This window comes from Grampus griseus (genome assembly GCF_964374135.1).
Source record: "Grampus griseus genome assembly, chromosome: 19".
Classification (NCBI taxonomy): domain Eukaryota; kingdom Metazoa; phylum Chordata; class Mammalia; order Artiodactyla; family Delphinidae; genus Grampus; species Grampus griseus.
The window spans coordinates 24,761,708-24,785,492 of record NC_139013.1 but is presented as its reverse complement, the minus strand read 5'-3'; the positions used below and the strand labels follow the sequence as shown (position 1 = coordinate 24,785,492).

General features: G+C 51.3%; 1 protein-coding gene across 6 annotated transcripts in view; it reads left to right on the top strand.

Annotated features, from left to right (window-relative positions):
- The window catches only part of ZNF423 (zinc finger protein 423), a 326,671-nt gene that overhangs the window by 90,294 nt on the left and 212,592 nt on the right, over positions 1-23,785 (top strand). For all 6 annotated transcript variants that reach the window (XM_082676940.1, XM_082676939.1, XM_082676938.1 and 3 more), the window contains one exon: positions 16,077-16,277. In XM_082676940.1, the coding sequence (XP_082533066.1) occupies positions 16,077-16,277 (201 nt within the window). The remainder of the gene's footprint in view (positions 1-16,076; positions 16,278-23,785) is intronic.

Here is a 23,785-nt window from a genome sequence, read left to right as displayed (position 1 = left end):
CTAGGTGGGACCAATGGCTGGCCTGATACAGGCCTGGCATCAGCCCCAAGGGCAGGAAGGGTGGATTCCTATTGGAAATATGGGCAGAGCCCCCAGCTTGGGCATTTCTGAGCTGGCCTCAGTCTTTCCTGCAGCCACCTGGGGTCCCTGTGCCCTTCTTAGCTGGGATCTCCCATGGGACCTCACTCCCTGGGCTCCATGCCTTTGCTGGGTCTTGGTGCTAATGATTGCCCTTCTGGGGTGGCACCTTGGCTTGAGAAGAAGGTGACACCACCTGCCTCATCTTTTTATTTAATGTGGCGGAGATGGGATGGCACTACCCGGACCCTATGGAAACTTGGTGTTCTCCAAGTGGGAAGGCTGCAGGCTGTGGTCACGGCCATCTTTGCGGTGGCCTAGACTTCTGTGTTCACGTCTTTCTGCACTAGAGGAGTGAACCCAGAGGAACCGTGACCTGGCAGCCCGGGAAACACCTCTGTGCTCAGAAGGGGCACTGGCCTCTTGGAGATTGGAATCCCTGCTCCACCATCCTCTAGCTCTGTGACCTTGCCCTCTCTGGATCTCCATTTCCTTATCTGTAATTGAGGCTGCTAAGAGTCTCTGCCTCATAAACTAGACGTCACAGTGGGTCCCTGACAACATGGCTGCTTTTCCTCCTCTCCCTGCACAGAAAGGGAGCTTTGCTGGAAAGATTTCCAGAAACTGTTTCGGACTTTGACCCTGCCCATATCTCACCTGTAGCAAGTGATCGTCTGACGTTGCCCGGTGTGATTTCTTAGCAACCGGCTCCTTTTGGTCGGCCCAGCCATCAGACGCTCTCCAGCAGAGAAAGTCTGAGTAATTTTTTCCATTCGATGTGCAGTCATGGGAGGGGAGGCAGGGATGTGTTTTAGGCAGTACCTGGCTCCTCCTTAAATTAGACTGTTTTCCATTCTTATCTCCCCAAAGGTGGTTTTCCAGACTCAGCCATGACTCACAATCTCAGCCTGCCCACGGGAGGGTCAGAAAATTGGTGAGAAGTCAGAGTTGGAGCATTGATTTTCCTTTTTTTTTTAAAGACACGAAGGTGGAAAATCAGCATTTGCTTGCAAATGACTACCTTGTGGTACAGCAAAGGGATCCTGTCCAAGAGGGTCTGTTCTAAGGAATGGATGTGTATGACTTTAATTCATCTCAGTCTATATTCATCTATCCATCCATTCATTCAGTACATAGTTATTGTGTACCCACTCTGTGCCAGGCTCTGTTCTAATTGCTGGGGATTCCACAGCGAATGAAACAGACAAGTTCCTGCCCTAGTAGAACCAAAATAAACCAACCATTTATTTTCTCAAGCCAGAAACTCCCCTCCCTCCTCTGCTCCCCCCTCTCCGCCCCTGTCACACTGGATGAAGGGGGAGGAGCACAGGGCTGAGGTAGGATCCATGGACCTGAGGACTAGCCCTGGCTCTGCCACTAACGGACCACATGGCCTTGGAACAATACCTTGAGTCTTAAATTCTGAAAAAGCTGTCCTTTCTCTGGAGGCTTCTCCACCTAAAATTCTGTGCTTCCTTGTGATTCCCCAATTCATTCACCATCCCTCCTTTTTTTTTTTTTTGTGGCACGCGGGCCTCTCACTGTTGTGGCCTCTCCCGTTGTGGAGCACAGGCTCCGGACGCGCAGGCCATGGCTCACGGGCCCAGCCGCTCCGCGGCATGTGGGATCCTCCCAGACCAGGACACGAACCCGTGTCCCCTGCATTGGCAGGCGGACTCTCAACCACTGCGCCACCAGGGAAGCCCAACCATCCCTCCTTTTAAACATTTTTAGTGGCTCAGCAATAGTTTTTTCTATCATGGAATATTTCAGATACATAAAAGAGAATAATGACCACCCAAGACGTACCCTTCAGCATAAGGAACAGAGCTCCGTTCACCCAGCAGCGCTCCCAATCATCTTTCTCTCCCTCCCCCCAGGGCCTGGCATTTATCATTTCCATGTATGTCTGTCTTCTTGAAATACATATGAATGGTATATCAATACTATTGGTATACATGTTTTAGACTTTCTATAAGTGTTGTCGTATTTTATCATATTACCATAGTTTATCTTTGGCAACTTGCTTTTTCTCTCTATCTCTGTTATGTTTGGAAGATTAACCCTTGTTGATATGTGTAGCTCTGTTTTATTGCTGCATGGTGTCTATTCTCTGAATGTACCACAGTTTGTCCATCTTCCATTCATGGAAATGTAGACGTGGTCTGTTTTTGTTTGTTTGTTTTTGGCTATTACACATAATTCTGGGGTGGATATTCTCACAGTGAATTCTCAGGCACAGGAGTTTTCTAGCAGATAAACCTTGATGTGAAATGACTGGGTCAAAGGGCGTGGCTCAAACACCCTCTGCCCCCTCTCTCCATCTGTCAGCTCTGCTCACCCCACCATCACTTTAGGTAACTTCTCTCCCAGTGGTTCCAGAAAATGTCTTGGCTTGTGTCTCAGTAGCCCCACTTGGGTCACATGTCCATCCTTGGTTGTCCAGGCCTGGGTCATGGGCCCGTCCTTGGAGCTTGGAGGTGGGGCCTGCCCCAAGTGAGCCTCAGAGTGGGGGATGGGGAGGGCTGGCCCCGCGAAAGATCAGGGTACTATAGCCGGGGGCGGGACAGCTAACTGTGGGCACTGCCCAGGGTAGCTGGGCCGCATGCTCTTACGGGAAAGTAGCTCTTGTGCCTTTTGCCCCAAGGTTTCTTGGAAAGCACCTGTCTCTTTGGCAACAACAGTGGCCGAGCAGATTAAAGAAGCCTAGGTTTGTGTTTCACACTTTGACTTCTGAGCACAGCTCAGGGCAGTGATCTTCAGTGTGTCCTTTTTAGAGATGGGAAAACTGAGGCTCGAGGGGTCTCAGCAATTCCCGAGGTGTCTGTGGGACCCAGTGAACTGGGAAGATACTCTGTCCTTACCCCCGTGCTTTCTCCCCAACTCAGAGGCCAGGTGGCTCCTTTACTGGCTCCAGAATCAGTCCTGCCATTTCATAGGTGGGAGAACTAGGCCCCGAGCAGGAGGGGGCTAAGGCGGCAGCTTCTTTGTGTCTAGTCACTCTGTTAACACCCTCAACACAATGTCGATGCAGGATGTTGTTACAGAGGGGGAAACTGAGGCTCAGAGAGCAGAGGCAACTGGACTGGCCAAGAGTGGGGGATAAAGCTCAGACAACAATGAAGGCATCTCCTTGGTCCCCCTCCAATGCTGCGTCCACGTGCCCTCATTTCAGGGTACTTTTCCACCCCAGAGGGAGCTGGCATCACCGCCCAGACCCCAGTTGTACCTTCAACGGGCCGAAGAGGTAGTCTCCATCCCCTCAGCTGCATCCCCGTGGGCACCCCACAGAGAGTCCTTTCTTGCCTTTGATGTAAATTCTTGCGCCTTCCTGATAATATTCTGGGCTCTTCTTAACGCGCGGGGGTCAGCTGTGAGGCATCTTCGCAATTTATAATTCTTGAGAATTCTGTTTGGTGACATGAGTTAGCATTTAACAGACACCCTGCCACCTCCTCTCTCCCTATTGTGACAAGCTCCTGGCAGAATCCTTTTGAGACTCGGGGTAATTGCACCACGCTGGGTATGGGAGGACCACGTTGCGCTTGAGTGCGTCTCAAAAACGTCTCCACAATAGACAGTCAGGTACGCGTTTGCTTGGCTTCAAGGCAATGATTTAAACTTAATTTGACCCTTGATGAGGGAGCCCAAGCTTCTGGTCGGACACAGCCTTTCAGTGTGGGCTTGCCTGCCATGCCTTCAATGGTTACACAAATAATTCCTTCATAACAAGTGCCTTTCAGAGGATGTCTGCTGCTGACAGCTAATATAGAATTATTGCCCCTGAATGCATTTCTGTAATTACTTCCCAGAGATCTGTCTTTGTGTTAGAAGACATTTCACACTTTAGTAACATAAGTGTTTTGGGAGAGTACGAGCAATAATTATGAATAGTCTTTCCGTGAAAATAAACCTAAAAAAATTATAAAAGCTAATGCTAAAATTGGTTAGATTCAGGGAGGAATTTCATTTGAATTTGATTCATGTATATTTATACCAAGTATAATAACCCTTCTTATATGGAAACTTTTTTTTTTTTAAACAAAACAGCAGTAATGATACAGAGATCCCGCTTTCTAATTTTTGAGCAATACTGAAATGGCAAACTGATTAAAAGTGACAGGTTGCTTGAGACCGAATAAAGAAGCGTAATCGTGGAGCTCTGATAGGAGACATTTGTGGTAATGGAAAATGAAATGATTCACAGTGTGATCAATAAAAAATTAGCAGCATTTAATAAAAGGTTTCTGCTTCATGTTGATTAAAGAACAACGCGAGCAGTTTGAAATCCGAGTTAAGTGACGGTTTGAGGATGAGCAGGGGGTGGTGATGGGGTGTGGGTGTGCGTGCGCATATAGATCACGCGGATACTGGCCATCCGAGGTGGCCACCGGGCCCCTGGAGTGGGTCTGGAAGTTTCCTTTGCGCTGCCCACTTGACCTTTGATCTGTGGTTAATCCTTTCCAGGTCTGCCCTCCGCCTAGGCTCCAAGCAGGCCTTGCTCTGATTGGCGGGTGTGGGTCCGGCCCACTCCCCACTTAAATCCACCCCCGCGGAGGGGGCTCCCGCCTGAGCGAAGGCTGTGTTTTCCCCGAGGCCCCTCAAGTGTGCTGGATGGGCCCTTGGCTTTGTCCTGTCAGCTGCCCACGGGTCCAGGTTTCTGGAGACTTCCGGAATGCCCCACAGCGCACTTGCGGGACTGGGCACCCGCCTGGGGGCTGGAGGGAAGTCAGCAGCAGGCGGGGAGGCCTCAGTCAGCGCAGGAGGTGAAGCGGTAGGGAGGGGAAGGGTCCTTGCAGGGGGCGGGGCCTCCGCCCGCGCGCCGTGGGGTCCGGGGGGAGCGGCTTCGGGAAGCTGTCAGTGCCCTCTGGCTTCCGCCTCAGCGGCAGCAACGCGGCAAAGCCACACCATCAGACACGTTGCCTTTCCTCCGGGCGCCACTTCAGTGTTCCCCGGGACGCGCCGCACACCGGGCCGGCTGTCTCCACGCCCGGCAGCCGGCTAATTTCTAAAGGCTCTACACAGCCTCTCCGCTGTGGCTGCAGGGAGTGGGGCTTCTGGCCTTGCAGGCCCTCGCGGGGCTGGACCGGAGACCCTGGTCTGGAGGATCGCTGGGGGGCAGCTGGCCTCTGGGTTACAGCAGCAGCTCCTCAGGACCAAGGGCAGGGAGTCCTTTCCATTCCTGGAGTCCTGGGGCAGCGGGCAGGACCAGGGGCCTGTTCCTGGCTTTGTTCCCAATGTCTCGACTTTCCCCAGAGACGTGCAGAGCCATGGCTGGACGTTCAAATGCTAGGGTAGGGCCCTTTCAGACTGCTTGGTTCGCATACATTTATCGAGCACCTTTTGTGTGCCAGGCCTTATGGTGGGGGCCGAGTGCGTTGGGGGGGGTCAGATGAGCAAAATTGATGCTGACCCTGCCTGCCTGGAGCCGCTCACTGGCATGGGGACAGTGGGAGTTCTGCAAAGAGAAGGACCATGACTGCTGTGGTAAGAGCAGGAAAGCGGGGTGCCCAGTGAGCACCCAGAGTGCGTGTGGGGGGCTGACCCTGTTGGGGTGAAGGTTCATTGAGCTGAGCCCTGGACGGTGAGGAGGAGTTGTCTGGGTGGACTTTTGCCCACTTCCTGCTTTCACAGTGGAACTCCATCTGTAAAGCACTGCTCAGTGGGACCCCAGCATCTACAGCAGACAGAGTGGGGCTTCCTTGGTGGGGAGGTAACCCTCGGCTTTCTGCCCTCGGGCCTGCCCCTGGCACAGCGAAGAGTCACTAAGGTGCCCTTCTTTAAAAATTGCTGCTCCACAGCCTTCATTTACAGATGGAGCCACTGAGGCCAGAGAGGACGGGACCTGCCGGGATCCCCGAGCTACCTCCGTGTGGCCTGAGGGCTCTGGGCTCCAACCGCACCGCTTGTATTTGCCTTTGACCTTGAGGCACTCTTGCTCAGCCTGGCCACCCGTCCTGTCTTTGGGGTGCGCACCTGTCCCCGGTTCCCCCATCCTCCTCCGTGGAGCTCCTCTTTCTGCCATGGCTGCTGGGGGTGATTTGCACCCCAGCATCCGCACCTTGAGTTCTGCTCCTGGACTGGGAGCAATTAGGAGCGCCAGACCATGGCTCTGGCCACAAATTAGCTGGATTTATCGAGCTCCCCATGCTGCCCCGCGTCCTGTCCCCCCTCCCCTGCCTAGGTCTGGCCTGCTTCTCCATCTCCTCCTTCCCAGCGGCCGTCGGAGACAAAACATGACAGCGAGGAGAGGGCAGAGTGGTCATAGCCTCAGGAGGTCACGAGGCGGTAACAGTGTACAATTTTCATGGTTCCAGGGTGGCTTTGTCCGACTGTGCTTCATTACTGCATGTGGCGAGATCAGTTTTATTAAGATTGTGAGGCTCAGAGGAGCGATACCGTTAAAGACCAGCTAGAAAAATATAATTTTTTTCCTTTTTGGTGAGGGTGTTTGTGATTGCTTTTTCTCCCCTTCCTGCTCTAATCCTCCCACTTTCCCTCCCTCCCATCTACCGTCTTTTCTTTCCTCTCCTTCCTTACCCATCATAGTTGGGAGCCGGGGGCGGGGCGGGGGGTGGAAGCTGCCATCTCTCTCTGCCTTTGTGGCTTGAGCTCAGCACCTCAACATCCCCTGGGAGGGGAGAGTCATGCATTCGTTCAGCAGGTACTTGCCCATAAAGGGCAAGGTGCTTGTGACCAGCGTTAGCCTCAGCAGGGTAAGCAGCTATGCTTTGTCCTGTGGGGCATCTACGTCACTTAGAGCAGTGGCTGGCGCATAGTAGGTGCTCAGAAAAATGTTTGTTGATTGACCAAAGAGGTGGAGGATTTGTGTCTGATACGGCTTCAGCTTTGGGGGAGCTTACTGCCCACCACAGCCTGGGTGGCAGAGACCTGGGGCAAGGCCACCTGGATGAGAGCTCCCATAGGGAGCTTCTCCAACCTGAACGTGAGGAAGTGATATCTTCCTCATTTTCTAGGCAAGGAAACTGAGGCTTAGACGTGCAAGCAACCAAAGTCACACAGGAGGGAACCTGAACCCGGTTCTAAATCTCCAAAGAACCGACACTTTCATCATTGTACAGCTAAACTCCCTGTCTGACCCAAGGGGGCCCAGTGGCTTTTGCTGGGTGTGCCCCATGGTAAAGATGCCCCAGGCCACATCCAAGCCCGCCAAGGCCGATGGTTTCACTCATGCCATGTTTCTTAAGATTTGAAGTTAACACTTAAACATCCAGAGATTTCACATAAAAATATGGATTTCCTTCATTAAAAAAACAAAACAAAACATCTAATGTTTGTACTGGGCCTTGCTTTTCTGTATGGTAACTATGTAGAGATTTGAGCAGGGACCACCCCCTTGGGTGGGTGTACATCTTCCCCCCAGGCTCCTCCAGTCCATTCTACTCATTTGTGTCAGGGTGGGGGCCTTGGAGTTGTGAGCTTTGGTCCACTCATGATCTGAGTGACAGAGTGAGCTGTCTGAGCTCTCTGAGCTTCAGTTTTGCCCTCCGTATAATAAGCCTAATGTTGTATCTCCCTTATTGGGCCATGGGTCACCGGGGGAAGGCTGCAAATGAATTGGAAGATCTGATCTGAGAAAAGTGATTACCATCACACTGCTAACCATTTTGGCCTCGGGTTCTAGAATTCCTGACAACTAAAGAGACATTCTCTGGAAAGTTCTTGTTTTCCTGGTTAACCACTGGCCTGTGGAAAGGGGGTCCCTGTTCCCAGTCTTGTATCATCGGCCAGGAAGGAGCATCCCAGCAAGGCTCGTGTGATGCAGCCCGAGGTCAGGTTCAGTGTCTGGTTGACCGTGGCTTTGAAATTCCATCCACGGAGCCGTCCACGCTGACAGGGGAGCAATAGGCGCTCCCCCCACCCCCCAAGACAGCATGTGGAAGTTGCTTCCTTATTTAAGTGGAACTTGGACAGCGAATTATGTGTTAAAATATTTGCCTACAGCTCTGCTGCCAAGGGGACCCTTTAGGCTGAGTGTTAAATGTTACCCTGCTGCCTGCACGGCACATATCTTAAACCTGAAGATAAATAGTGGCTGCCTTGTGGAATTTGGGGCCAGCAGCGGATGCACAAGCAGAGTGTCTAATTGGGGTTGGCAGGCTCCTTGCCCAGACCCGGCCCAGTCCCTCTCTTTCTCCATCCCACCAGTCCAGGTGTGTGTGAGAAAGTGTTCATGGAGACGTGTCCTTCTCTACAAGCAGGGCCAAAACGCCAAGGTGAGGTTCAGCCAGGGGTTTGACCTCGTGCCCAGGTTCCGAAAGTGCTTCCTCCACGCTGGCCCTCGGGAAACGTGCTGCTGGTGATACTGTGTGTAGGACACATACGGGCTGTTAGGATGGAGCACGTGTTCTCTATTCAAGCAAAATGTTGCTCCAGGATAAACACTTTGCAAGTGGTAGACACCTGCCTGGACTGTGAATTCTGTTGGGAGGTCCCCCACCGCCGCCCCGCAACTACGTACAGGGGGAGAGCACAGGGCAAGTGGGCTTGTGAGTTGTAAACACACCCGCATCGTCTGCACCCGGGACAGACCCCCGGCAGGGGTCACGCTGTTTCCTGGAGGAGGTGGGCTTGTCACTTACTCAAGGTCACACAGGGAGGGAAGGGGGAGCCTGAACTTGAGGCCAGGAATTTCCTCTCCTGATGCAGTGGATCCTTTTGTCTGTATGGACATTTTTGTGCCTTTCAGGGGGCATGTGCCCTGACATTCTCCATCCTCAGGAGCCTGTGAGGCCTCCTGCCAGAACCTCTCGTGCAGTACGATGTCTCCACCCGCGTGTCTGAGCCATGATGCAGCCTGTGTTGGTTTGAATGATGATAGCAAAATAAGACAGTAACCGTAGCTACTGTTTTCTCAGGCTCATTGTGGGCCAGGTATCAGGCTTTGTATATACTACCTCATTAAAATAATTTAACTTCATTAAAATTTTTCTCAGAGAGGGTAAGTGACTTATCCAAGGTCTCCCAGCTGTTAAGTGACAGCATGTGGATCTGAACCCAGACTGGCTGGCTCCAAAGTCTGGAATTCTTTTCATGACCATCTCTCTGTAGGGACAGCTTGGTTCCATCAGCCCCACTGAACTCCTCTACACTTGTGCTCCCGGTGCCCCCTGTTCAGTTGGGTTCTCTCGTCAAGCCCTGTACATGCCTAGAATTCACTGTCTGGTGGTTCTGATTTCTGCGGAGGTGGCTGGTACGGTCTCCTATCCAGGTCTGATTGCGGGAAAAGATGGGGAGACCGTCCCAGGACTTGCTGGCCTCCAGGACTGATTCTCCTGCTTCCCACTGTCACCTGGCACCAGTCCTGCCCTTCACACCTCTCCCTGTCCTTCCCCTGCACCCTTGTCTTGCACTTTTGCCCACATCCTCCTCTGCCCGCCTGCCCCTGCTCCAGCCTCCTCTGGGCTCCTTGAAACCCTGCAGGGCTCCTGGCTTACCCGTATCTGTGTGTAGCTGTGGGCACAATTCTTCTCGCATTGATGGCCAGCCATAGAGGGCCTCACCTCCACCTTGTGAGGCAGGAGAGGGTGGTGTCCATCACGATTAAGCTTCTTGACACATAGGGAATCGGCCTCAGGTGGGAGAATTGACATAGGGTCACTCGTGGGGCGAGGGGGGGATGTCCTAGAGCTAAGACTGGAACCCGGTCCCCTGAGTAACCCGGCCCAGGCCGCAGGCACTTACCACCTATACCTCCCTTGGGGCATTCATTTCTTCACTGGGCAGTCATTCATCCGCCCATGTTGATTAAGCATCTTTTCTGTGCCAGGCCTTGTGTGGCTTTGAGGCCACCGAGACCGGGGAGCGCCCTGTATGTTGTAACAAATACATGTGTGTTATGCCTGGCACACAGTAGGTGCTCAATCAATATTTGTAGGGTGAATGAAGGAGAGAATGGATGAAGGTGTGTGATTGTAGCCTCTGGGATATCTCACACCTCTCACACTCTGCCCTTGTTTTCTCTTTCTCGGGCGTGTAGGGGTTGCTCCTGGCTTTCTGCCTCCGTTGGGAAGGCACTCAGCCATAGGGCCCCAGAGGCGGGACCCCCAGTGGTCCCTGGCTGGTTCTCAGGGTGCCCAGGGCCCCCTGATGGCGGGGTGATCCCCACAGTCCTTCCCAGGAAGGAGAAGAGGCAGCCTTCTCTCTGAGGTTCTTTCTGACTTGCGTGCTGGCTGGGGACTGGGGCTAGAGGGGAGAGACCCTCCCTCGCCGGTGTTCTCAGGCTGAACCTCTGTCAGCTGGCCCTGGGGAGCCGTGAGGCCCCGACAGCCCTGACTCATGAGCTCAAGAAGCCTGGCGGAGAAGGTAAGAAGTGTCCTGTTCCCAGACCTGGCAGCCTGTGGGCAGCCTGGCCCCCCGGGGTCTCTCCCCTTTCCCTTTTTTCTGGCCGTGGACTCAGCCAGCTGTCCCCTGCTCAGCGCTTTCACAGGCATTCCCTTTTTGCCCTCCCGCGTGGTGGTTAAGAGTCAGGATCTGTGGTCAGAAGAGCTGGGTTCGAATCCATGCTCTGCCCTTCCCAGTGTGTGTGATTTGTGTGTGGTCCTGAGCCTTGGTTTCCCCCTCTGCAAAGGGGAGGTATCAATTGTATCTCCCTCATAGGCTTACTGTGATGATGGGATGGGAGGATGTGAAGGTAGAAGGGTACCCACGTTGACAGCATCACTCAGGGTGCAGGTGGCCTGGGATGGGGAAATTAACTGTTTTCTAATGATAAGCAATAAAGGCTGAGTGTTTTGTTACTGTCTCTCTTTGCTCACAGAAAGTTCCCCAAGCCCATATCTTGGGCTCAGGGACTGTGGCATATGGAGGTGTGGTGTAGTGGGATCAACCGGTGTAGGTGTACCCTCTGCCTCCTGATTTGAAGAAGAAGTTGGCGGGACAGACTGGCCCCATCATATGTTAGGTTGAACCATTTGAGGTTGCCAATTTTGGGCTTTTTTGACCTACAAAGATGGCAACTTCATATGGTTCAACCTAATACTTATCACACAATAAACAGCACTGTAAGCACTTCCCCTCCACCTACCTGTGTTGATATTCAGAGTCTTGTTTCTTTGAAACCAATTAATTCATACATTCACCATTCACTGAGCACTTAACGTGTGTCTGTACCAGGGGCTGGGGAAGACAGTACCAAGCCAAACCAACCACAGCTCCTGCCCTCATGGAGCTTATGGGGTGTGTTCCAGCGGTCTATTGCTGTGTAGCAAACCACCCCCAAACTCAATGACCTAAAGCAACAATTATTAGTTTGCACACTTCTGTGGGCTGACTGGACTCAGTTGGTGGTCTCACTTAGCATTTCTTGTAGAGTTTCAGTCACATGCCAGTTGGGGCTGCTGCCTTCTGAAGGCTTGTCTGGGTTGGATGTCCGAGATGCTGCACTCCCGTGCCTGGTAGCGGGCGCTGGCAGCGGGAGCTCAGCTGGGGCTGTCGACTGGAGCACTTACAATCTCTCCATGTGGCCTGGGCTTCTTATAGTAGGGCAGCTGGGTTCTCAGGGGTCATGTCCCAAGAGACCAAGAGACAAGGGGGAAGCTGCATTCTAGTTTCTGTTACATTCTAGCGTTCGAGGGAGTCACCAAGGCCAGCCAGGCCAGAGGGGAATTGTGGAGGCGACTCAGATCCCTCTTCTTGATGGGTGAGGGCAAGGTCTCCCTCCACAATAGCACATGGGATGGGAGGGGTTGTTGCTGCCGTCCTGGGCAAATGTGGCTGCCACCAGAAGGCAGAGAGTAAAAAATCAGCCTATAAAAGTGTAAGTGAACTTTGTGCCAAGTGCTCTGACAGCGAAGGGAAGGGAACTATGGGGAAGAAATGATGGGGACCTGTGTGACCTTGGTGCTCAGGCCCACGGGGAACAGTTACGGCAGACCTGGAGTGTGAAGAAGCCCTTGGCTAAACAAACTTGAAGCTCAGGGGATTGAACAAAGGTCTGTGGGACTGTGGAGATAGGTGGGAAGTCAGAGAGGTCAGCAGAGCCCTTGCTGGACTTTGGGGGCTGCAGCCAAGCCCCTGCAGATGGCCTTGGAGGGTTGGCAGATTCCTTGACACTCAACTCACTTTTCCATTGAAGCTCCGCTGTGGGGAGACCGTGTAGCAGAGTGGTTAGAGTCAGGAACAACTGTGTCTGCAACCTGCCACTATGGCCTTGCTTAAGCATCGTCACCTCACAGAGCCCCGGTTTCCTCACCCCTAAAATGGGGCTATGATGGTGCTCAGCTCATAGGGCTGCCTGGCGGGCTGGGCTCAGAAGGCACCTGGCATGCAACTAGTGCTCAGTAAATGCTAGCGGCTCTTGGTGGAGCCCTGGGCAAAAGGATGGGGGTGTGCACACTGGAAAACAACTAGGCTGTGAGTTGTCCCGGGTGGAGGGTGAGGCCGGGCGGGCTGGGAGCTTTGTTAATGGACGGAGAGGCTGGCATTTACGGTGCCGATTCTGTTTCCTGTCCCGTGCTCGTGGCCCTGGGGGAGAGGGCCCTATTCGAAATTGTTTACTTTGGGCCTTCCCTGGGTGGGGCCGGAGGGAAAGGCACCAGCGGTCCGTTTTCGGGACATCCTTCCCAGGCCCGGTGGAAAAGAAATGAGCTCTGCTGACTTTGCCTTGTGGGCCCGGGTGGTTGGAGGGACCTGGGGGTCCACTGTAGTTCAGGCCCAGCAGGTCACCACGTTGGAAACATGAGGCAGCACTTGGGATGGGGGCTCAGGCAGGGCTGGTGGTGGCCGCTGGGCTCTGTGTCCTCTGTGCTTGCTCAGCGAGGACCCTTGAGGGACCTGGAGGCTGGCTGAGGGCAGGACGTGGGCCAGCAGGGTCACCCCCGATGAGCCAGGGCCGGGTCAAGGTGCTCTCACTAGGGCCCCGGGGGCTCACTGAGCAGCTGCTCAGGGTGGGCCTGGGAAAGAGGAGATCCAGAGGGTGCTCCAGGGGGGCCTGGCGCCCTCGGCTCTGTCCTCAGGGCTCCCACCTTCCGGCCTTGGGAGCCTGGGGAAGGGCACGCAGCTCCACATCAGAACTTGTAGGTTCAATCCCTTGTGTGGCTTTGGGTGGCCTCTCAGAGCCACAGTTTTCTCATCTGTAAATGGAGAAATAACACCATGTACTCTTTTTTCCGATTTAAGGATCAGAGACTGGGGGGCATAAGAGTGCCTTACAGAGCAGAGCCTTGAGCTGGTGGAGCGCTTCCTGCTCTAGAGGTCCTGATTCTGATGACGCAGCAGAGGGGCCCCCGGGGACTGGAGCTTCAGGGACGTCCTGCTCCCTAAGACTCCTTCAGCCCACGTGACCCCTGGGACCTCGGGCGATGAGGTCCCCACGTCACCCGCCCCTCCCCCCTCCCACCCCTTTCTGTGCAGCCACCTTGCCTTCCCATTAGGAGACAGCGGCAGGGGAGGTGACAGTTTCTTAAAACAGATTTATACTCTTGGATGACTTTATGGGTTTTTGCCTTATAAAAACCCAAGAGTTGACATTCTGATTTATCTACTCCTGAGTCAACAGGATGTACCAGATTTAAAGAGATCAAATGCATTGTACTGTTTGTGGTTCCAGTTGTGGATTAGATGAGCTATTGTGGAAAATGCTGCCAAGTAAATATGGCAAAACAACAACAACAACAACAAGGGGATAATTTAAATATGTCTATTAAACGATGTGTTAAGTAAAGTGGCACAGGCGTGGTGCCGAGCATAGCTTATTATCTGGAGAGCTGGTGTAGTAGAGAAAGTGGGAATTATGGTTCTTTCTCTCCCGCTTCAGAACATTTTTTTTTATTATTATTATTAAGGGAAGAGACTGTAAAGTAGGAATTTCAGAGACGGGCGCTTGCCTGTGTAACCATGGTTGTATGATGACTTATAATATTGAAGGCTCCAAATGATAGTTCTCATTTCTTCGCTTTCTCTTTCTTGCTGTCACCACAGCAGCAGATCAGATTTCCTGAGATAAATATGCTGCCTGACTTTTAATGGGATTTCTGTATTGCCGGGAGTTGGCATGTTCTGATGATAAAAGAATCTAAAAATTGTACATCCCTTAATTGGTAAGAAGAGAGATGTTTTGATGGGCCACAAATGGAAACATTGATTTTTACTGCCTCTGTGCAGTTCCAAGCGGCGTGTCATGCCACGTTCGCCGCCACGGAAGGCGGCAGCTGGCTCTCCAATGAGCTGATTTGTGTTTGTAGGTTGCTGCTGTCGGGTGCTTGGAGGTGCATGTTCTGTGCAGACGGGAGAAACAGAGCCCTTATAACATTATCTATTTCTGAATAGAAATATTTATAGGACTGTGGCTTCGACCTCGAATGAAATGCATTCTTTGCTTCATTTCTCTTTCTTGCTTTGGCGACCAGTCCTTGGGGGTTTAAAGGTTGTGTGCTGAAGCCTTTTCCTGTAACTGTGATGTTATGGGTGACACACACACACACAAACACACACACACGTGCATACACACACCTTTGCATATGCGTATATGTTTTCATCAATATCTTTACACAAAATAGAGATTTCTCTCTTTAGTTTAAATAAATGCTAGTTTCTGCACAGATAGATCTGTTTTCCAGGACAGACTGTGGGAAGAGACAACAGGCACTTTGATTTTCCAGTCCAAGGCTCTGTATTTTTTTTTTTTTTTGCGGTATGCGGGCCTCTCACTGTTGTGGCCTCTCCCGTTGCGGAGCACAGGCTCCGGACGCGCGGGCTCAGCGGCCATGGCTCACGGGCCTAGCCGCTCCATGGCATGTGGGATCTTCCCGGACCGGGGCACGAACCCGTGTCCCCTGCATCGGCAGGCGAACTCTCAACCACTGCACCACAGGGAATACCCGAGTCTCTGTATTTTAATGGGCAAGTTTAATCCACTGACATTTATTGGGATTACTGATATATTTTGTATGTAATATTTACCATGCATTTTTTGCACTTTGGTTTACAAGTTTTTGTTGGGTCCTATTAATCGCTCAGATTGAGGCTGTTCTCCATTTCCCCCAGCTGTGCAGGGAAGTGCACTAGGCAGGAGTCAGGATGTTGAGGTGAACATGTGTGTAGGGTGCTGGGGATGTTGCATCCTTCTGTCTGGAGGCCAGGTGCCTTACCTATGAAAGGGGAATAACAAAGCTGTCCCTCTTTGCGGGCAGGGGGTGGAACCGTAAGATAGCTTGAGCCCCCGTTTAGCTCTAGGATGTGTGAGACTGTGAAATGGGGCTACATGTGTGTATTTGTGCTTTGTAAACGCACAGAACGCTATGCAAATGCAAAGCATCGTTATCGTAATCATTAACTCACTTTTCTGTACAGTTCAACAGCTGGTCTGCGCAGTGCTAAACACAGAATTGGTATTTTATTTTAAAGAAGTTGGTCAAATGATTCCAAGCCTGGTTCTCACTGTCTAGGCTGATACCGGGGCACAAGTGAGCGCTCAGGGGCATTTTAAACAGCAATTTGACTATCCGTGGTCCTGCAAACACACGTGCTTCCTTGATTCCAGAATCAGGACATCTTTGCAAAGAACTGAGCCAACATCTCCACATTGGGAGGCATGTTATGTGGAAGGTGAGCCTGGCTAAGAGATCTCCCAGCTCCAAACTTCAAGGCTTTGGGGGAAACTAAAAGTTCAGGTGCATTAGGAACAACTGATGGAAACTCTAGAGAAATGTGTGAGAGAGCTGGGTTTTTTAGGAGACAAAATGCTAAGGTATTTTCACCTCCCTGATGGGTCATGACCCCCAGCATCCAAGCACAGAGGGAAGATGACAGGACATCCCTCTAGAAGATTTGCACCAAGAATTAAATAATCTAGCTGAGAATTATGACACCACATGCTACAAAAACCCCCGTATTTTAGTATACTGAGAGGTGTCAAGAAGAATGGACCCTGGGAGGTAGAGTAATTAAATGTATCTTCGTAAATGCAGGGTGATTCTTTTAAAATCCTTTCCCCAGACCCCGTCAGCTGACATGGACTGTATTCTTCCTGTTGGCAGGAGGCCTAGAAGGAGAGCCAGAGTGTGATCGAAAAACCAGCCGTGTGCTGGAAGACAGGAACAGCGTGACAAGTCAAGAGGAGAGAAATGAGGACGATGAAGACATGGAGGATGAGTCAATTTACACCTGCGATCACTGTCAGCAGGACTTCGAGTCTCTGGCAGACCTGACGGACCACCGGGCCCACCGCTGTCCTGGAGGTAATGCTAAATAGCACCGGGATTCTGACAGGTGGTTATATGGATAATTGGACATAGCAACAGCTTGAAGCCTCAAGTGAGATTAAAGAATTAATAATGTAATTTTACAGTTAATGTCATTTTATTGTGGTGTCTTGGGTACCCTTTTAAATAAAATTAAAAATGAAAGCAACAGCTTTCCAGCAGGCAGGAGTTAGGCGGAGGTGCCCTGTCCTTGCTCCCCCAAACTGCATTCCATAGTATGTGGGCCATAAATGGGTGGGTCTGCACCCCGGATTTCTGGAAGGCCTTTTGGAAACCCAGCAATTAAGAGGTCATTAGTGCAAAGTTAAGCAGCTTAAGTGTGGAAAGCTGCATGAAGGAGTGAGCTCTGAAGCAGGGCTTGTGATGGGATGGGGAGAATTTCAAAGGCCAAGAAGTACCCCTACAGAAAGGGACTCAGTTCCACCTCCTCACTTGGCCTTCTGCTTCTCTGGGTAGGAGAAGGGTGGCTGGGAGCAGTTTCTGACTATAGCAGTTTGACTATAGCCCTGTGTTCTATTTACCAGCTGCCTCAGAGAAGGTGGGCAAGGCCACAGTATATAGGAGCGATTTAAGACTTGACGAGTTGAGTGTGTCTGTGTGTCTGGGATACGTGCGGTGTGGGGGGTAGGGGAATGGAGGCATGCATATTCCCGGGAGTATGGCAGCCATGCAATAGGGATAGGGGTTGACGTGTTTCCAGACTCTGAGCAGGGAGTCCAGAGCATTTGTGTGCCTTAAACAGCTATCCTGAGACATCTCCGTCTATTGTGATTGTTGATGAAACCCTTTGGATGCCAGTTTGTGGGAAGAGGACCTAAAATCTCAGACCAATATTCCAAGGAGGACCCGACCCCTGTTTTGCAGGGGGAATGTGCTGGTAGGAGATAGGTTGGGACTCAAAGTCTTGCTTCCCCTGCCTTTCATGCCATCTTGGAAGATTGAAAGCCAAGTGTTTTGGAACTTTGCTATGACTTTTCCTCTAGTGTCATCTGTACCCGCACAGCCCTGGGTAGACCAAGTGTTCATTCTCGCCCTCTAGAGGGAATAGATATCAAACACAATAGACCCGGCAGCACTCCAAGTTTTGAACTTTTTGGGGCTCAGCAAACCAAACCACAGTCATTTGGAATTTGTGATATTTCAATCATTGGCAGAGGCAACGGCCAACTTATAAGCTTAGAATCAGAATTAGAAGGGACTTATAGGGTTGGCTTTTCCAGTCCTCTTATTTGCTGGGGGGAAATACTGAGGCTTTGAGAGAGAAAGGTGACTGCTTAACCAAGGTCACATAGCAATTTGGTGACAGAGCCAGGACCTCCTCAGGACCCTGGGCTATGGACTCTCATTCTTGGACCTGAGAAAACAATAGATGCTAGTGTAGCTCTTGATTTAGCCAAGAACTGAGGTGAAATCTTAAGTATAAAAGAGTGAAATATTGTCACTTACTTTAAAAACAATCAGTTAATTGATCTTCTAATTGAAAGCTATTCTCTTCATATTCTATGTGAAAGAATACACTGTTCTCATCTAGTTGTTAAAGCAGGGCCCCTCAGGACCACTGCTAAGTGATGCTTTGTAGAGTTTCTGCAGCTCTTGGAGTGAGGTCCTACCCCTGGCACTACTTAGGCTGTTCCTTCCTCCAGTTTTTCAGAATCAAGGAGATTCTCATGTCTCTTACCACACTTTTGAGAATGGTGGTATTTCTAGGTGGAGAAGGGAAAATGTGAGACTTTAGGGCTATAAATGGGGGTCTGTATTGGAAATTATAAATGGTAGCTAATTGTTCTTCAGTCCTGGGCAGGACTCTCTTCCCAGTGGTGGTCTCTTCACTCCATAGCCTCAGACTTTGGCTGAAATCATGGCAGCCCCATTTGCAGGGTCTCAAGCCATCTTTATTGATGCTGCTGGTATCCACCGATTCCCCTGCCTGTTTCCTGACAGGACCCCACTAACAACCTCCACTGGTACATGGGAACCAGGAATATCCCCAAGCCCTGGAGCATTGGATGGGAGTCAGAGATTCCTTGAAAGAGTACAGGAAACGACCTCGTCTAATAGCATCCCCAAGAAATTCCTTACCACCCAGTAAAGGAGTGACCCAGCGTGGGTGAGTCTCCCTAACATGGGAGAGATATGTGAGGAGCTCTTTTCCCCCAGTTCTTAGGATTACCCAGGGACAGGACACACCTTTGGGAATTGTGTGCGTATTTTCAGAACCAGTCCCTATCTGGACACTTCCACATCCTTGGATTGTGCAGTGGTGTTCAGACTGTGTTTCCAGAGGTGTCTCTGAGGCTCTTGGGGTCGGTATTGGGGCCTGTCTGATTGAGGGGCTCTGACACCCGCTCCAGTCAGAGCTATCACCTGCTTTATACATTGGGCTATAGTGTAAGATCTTTAAACATTGGCTTCTACTTTAAAAGTTTGGAACTGGTACAGAAATGCAACAGCAGGCCCTCCCAGGCCAGCCTCATGGGTCTGCTGGATGCTCATCATTGATCACCCGGTCGCAGTTCTAGGGATGATACAGGTGGGCGTTGCTGCCCCATGGAGTGTCACTCTGGAGGGAAAGGTGGACACTTGGCAGCCCAACAAAGACCATTTCAGACAAGGATTTCAGAGAAGGCCCTGCTCTGCTGAGGCCGGGAGGGCTCTGGGTGCTTGCAAGATGTTTCTGAGGGAACAAATGAGTCTTGTTTCAAGGGAAGGCGGGACGTCCCTGCCGTTGAGGATTTGGGCCCTGAGGGCAGTGCCACCTGTCCATTGGAATCTGGCTTTGGGTGTGAACGACACTCACGCCCCGCAGAGGGCTGCCCTCCCGGAATGTGAAGGCGGCACACCCCTCCCCAAGCAGGGCGCCCAGGAAGCCCAGCCCTTCCAGATGGTCAGCGTGTTGGGAAGAGGCTGTGTGTGTGGGGGTGGATGTGTTTGTGGGGACCATCTCAACTGTGGTCCTTTTATTATTATTCTTTTATTGAAGTATAGTTGATTTACAATGTTGTGTTAAATACTGCTGTATAGCAAAGTGACTCAGTTATACATATACATTCTTTTTCATGTTCTTTTCCATTATGGTTTATCACAGGATATTGAGTATAGTTCCCTGCGCTATACGGTTGGACCTTGTTGTTTATCCCTTCTATATACACCAGTTTGCATTTGCTAATCCCAACCTCCCAGTCCATCCCTCACCCATTCTCCTCCCTCCTGGCAACCGCCGGTCTATTCTCTACGTCCATGATTCTGTTTCTGTTTCATAGATAGGTTCATTTGTGTCATATTTCAGATTCCTCGAATGTGGTCCTTCTTTGAACTGCTCTAGCAGAGTGAGCTCCGGGCTCTTGCTGTGGCAGTTGGGGTGTGGGTGAGGACACTGCCTTGTTCCATCGGAATCTGGGAGAGTGGTGTGAGGTCTGCAGAGTTTCTGGGGTGGGGATGTGGGGATGCTCTTCATGGACGGGGAGCCTCCTGCTGGAATGACAGTGATGGTATTCATCAGGAAGCCCCCAGGTCCCCCAACCTGGAGCTGGGACTGTCTGCACTGAAGAACCCTCATTTCCAGAGGTTTCGTTGTCCCTCAGCAATAGTTGGCAGTGCTGGGTCCAGGAGGAGTTGTTGAAGTGTGGACCTGAAGAACTCAAGACAACTTTATCGAGACCTGTTCATATTTCTCTCTCTCTCTCTCCCTCTGTTTCTCTCTCTCTCGTTGTCTCTCCTTTGTGTCTGCGAGAAACCGACCTTAAATCCACAAGGTAACAGACATTGCATCTTTATGACACACAAAACGAAACAAGCAAGAACCAGTTCTGTCTGCCGATGCTCCCACCCCCAACAGCTGTGTGATTTCTCTTTGTTCCCCTCCAGCCCCTGCCCACAGGATAACAAATGCTTACATGCTTGGAGTCGCGGGCACTTAGCGTCTTCCACTTGGCATTTGTTACTGAACATTTTCTGAGTGGATTCCCTCGTTGCCACATGGTCTTCTCCATTTGGGGAGCTCTCCTGTGCAGCTTGCGTTGCTGGTACTCGGTCCACATACTATAAAAACATTAAATGTCGACTAATATGCCAGTAGATCAAGACTTTTGCAGCAGAGTAGATAAAGTCTGACTCGATGTGTGATGGGCTTGTCTGTTCCTGATGGAGAATCGTTTGTGGGCACCAAGTGGGGAGATGTTTGGTGGCCGTCTGAACCGATGATAGAAAGTCTCATTAATTTTGGTTCTACCAACTCGAATAACATCGGGAACAGGGAGTGAGCTGAAGTTTACGTTGACACAGTTTGTGCAGTGTTGGTCGAGCACCTTTGGGCCCTATAAACGGTTGCAGGGGAGGTTTTCCATCATTTTCTGGGAGCCAGGAGGATGGCAAGTGCCTTAGAAAGTATCTCTGGGAACTTGCTGGGGCACCGTGGAAGCAGACATGAGAGGTTTGATTTACCCAGGGACCGATTCCAATTTTTCATGTGCTCATTGAAGCAGGTCACCCGTGGACCTTCAGTCTGGATTCAGGTGGAATGTTTCCCTGTGTCCTGGTATAAAAACTACCTTTTGGGCTTCCCTGGTGGCGCAGTGGTTGAGAGTCCGCCTGCCGATGCAGGGGACACGGGTTCGTGCCCCGGTCCGGGAAGATCCCACGTGCCACGGAGCGGCTGGGCCTGTGAGCCATGGCTGCTGAGCCTGTACGTCCGGAGCCTGTGCTCTGCAACGGGAGGGACCACAACAGTGAGAGGCCGGCGTACCGCAAAAAAAACCCACCAAACAAAAAACTACCTTTTAAGGATACTCTGATTCATACTGAGAGCACATCGGCCCAAATTAATGAGGCTGACTGCCTGAGGACGTTTGGGTGCTGCATCGATGCCGCTATCGTGCTTTAGACCCACCTTTCCTGACTGTGTTGGGAGCAGGTGTCAGCAGGGCTGTGCCTTGTGTTGGTCTCGAAACAGCCTGGGTCCCCAGGGCTGGAGCACCGGTGGCTTTTGCAGGTACCCGGCCTCTTCGCCAAAGGCACTGCTGGCATGATTTGGGTTTCATTATAGGTGGGGAGAGGCAGATGGAGTCTCTTTAGAAACAGACTTCTCACTCTGGGCTCCAGGCACTTGCTCCACAGAATACGAATTGTCATCAGGACCAGGTAGGAGCCTTGAAGTATGTGGGGTTCCTGCCGCCCTTGGGGACTTGAAGGGGGCTGCAGTCCTGACACTCTTCATATATTGAGCACCTGTCACATGATAGGCTCCATGGGACTCGCCCTGGAATGTGCCCCCTGCAGCCCCCCCATTGCTCTCTCTGCAGCCCCTGCCCCACTCAGTCCCCAGTGCTCACCAGATTCTGTAATTATTCCATGATCATTTTCGATGTGTTTATCACCCACGTCCCCTGCTACTATCAGGCTTCATGAAGACAAGAGTCATGTCTGTTTTGCTCCCTGTTATGTCTTAGGCCAGTGCCTGGCACACAGTGGTGCTTAATAGATGCTTGCTGAGTGAAGGAATGATCTTACCTTGTCTTTACAACATCCCAGTGGGTAGGTCCTATTTTTCTTTTTTCTTTTCTTTCTTTCCTTTTTTTTTTTTAGAATTATGGGACTTCTCTAGAAAGAGGTGACAAGCTGTTTATTTTTATTATTAAAAGAAATTTTTTGGCCACGTCACGGCATGTGGCATCTTAGTTCCCCTAGTAGGGATCGAACCCATGCTCTCTGCAGTGGAAGTGCGGAGTTCCAACCACTTGACCACCAGGGACGTCCTGAGGTCCTGTTTTTCATCATTCCTCCCCATTTTACACATTGGACAACTGAAGCTCGGAGGCAGGGGATCTTGCTCAAGGTTACAGAGCTGAGCTAAGATTCGAGGTCTCAACAGCTTGTGCTGAGAACACAGATTGGGGCCGGTGAGCAGTGTCTAACTAACCTCCAGACAGCACAGCTTTTTTGAATGCTCAACTTTATTTTATTTTTATTTATTTATTTTTGTGGTACGCGGGCCTCTCACTGTTGTGGCCTCTCCCGTTGCGGAGCACAGGCTCCGGACGCGCAGGCTCAGCAGCCATGGCTCACGGGCCCAGCCGCTCCGCGGCATGTGGGATCTTCCCGGACCGGGGCACGAACCCGTGTCCCCTGCATCAGCAGGCGGACTCTCAACCACTGCGCCACCAGGGAAGCCCTGAATGCTCAACTTTAGAAAAAATAAGAGGGGAATTTGTTCAAATAGCAACAGCAAAAAATGTGCTCCTTGTGGTTTAATTTCACAGCTCCCCAGCACCCTCCCCCAGCTGCCCCCCTTTCCTGAGGATTGGGACCAAGGAGTGTTTCCCCAGCCCTTTCGGAAAGGCAGACCCTCCTTTTCTGGCAAAGGTGAGATGCTGCTGTGTAAAAAGCCGGGTGGAAAGTTAATTACACCCTGGTTTGTTCATCTGTGGCCAGAGTGACCTGTGGGCCCTAATTACAGGGCTGGGGCTACATGGAGGCTGGCACCTTTGCCAGCCTCGTTCCCGTCCACCGGTTGGCCAGAGCTTGCCTTTGTGCGCTGGCTCAGGCCCTTTCTTGCTCCGACAGTGTGGGTGGGGCCCCTCCCTGCCTTATTGCTTGGGGCGCCACTCGTACTGGTTCCATTTGGGCGAAACAGAGTGGGCGCAGGCCAGCTGCTGGGCGATCACTGCCAAGTACACAGGTGCAGGGCACGCGTTTCTTCTGTCCGTGGGGAGCGTGCACAGAGCCTTGGTGTCAGCCGGCGTGTCACAGGGCAAAAGGCCAGGGGGCTCGAGCACAACTAATACCCCCACATCAAGAGCTTTCCTTCTTGCCAGCAGCATCTGGTCAGAAGGCATGGAGCAAGAAAGAGTCCTGCTTACGTTAGCCACAGAATGTGTAGGACCAGAAGCAAACCCACGGGGCATCGTTCAGATGTTGGGAGCAGACAAAGAAACAGAATCAACTACTGGGGGACCCAAAAGAGGCTTAAATAAATGACAAGGTGGACCTTGTTCTTGAATGGAAAGATTCAATATCATAAATACATCAATTTCTGCTAAATTAACCTGTAACTTAATGTTAGCCAATAAGAGTGACCATAGGAGTTATTTAGAAATAACTGATTCTAAAGTTCACGAGGAAAAATAGACATGCAAGGATAGGAAGGATAGGAAGGGAAATTCCGACAAAGAGGAATGACAGGAAGGGCTGGCAACTAGATCAGATTTTATTTACTTATTTATTTTAAATTTATTTATTTTATTTATTTATTTTTGGCTGCGTTGGGTCCTCGTGGCTGCACAGGCTTTCTCTAGTTGCAGCAAGCAGGGGCTACTCTTAGTTGTGGTGCGCGGGCTTCTCATTGCGGTGGCTTCTCTTATTGTGGAGCATGTGCTCTAGGTGCGTGGGCTTCAGTAGTTGCAGCATGTGGGCTCAGTAGTTGTGGCTCGTGGGCTCTAGAGTGCATGCTCAGTAGTTGTGGCGCACGGGCTTAGTTGCTCCGCGGCATG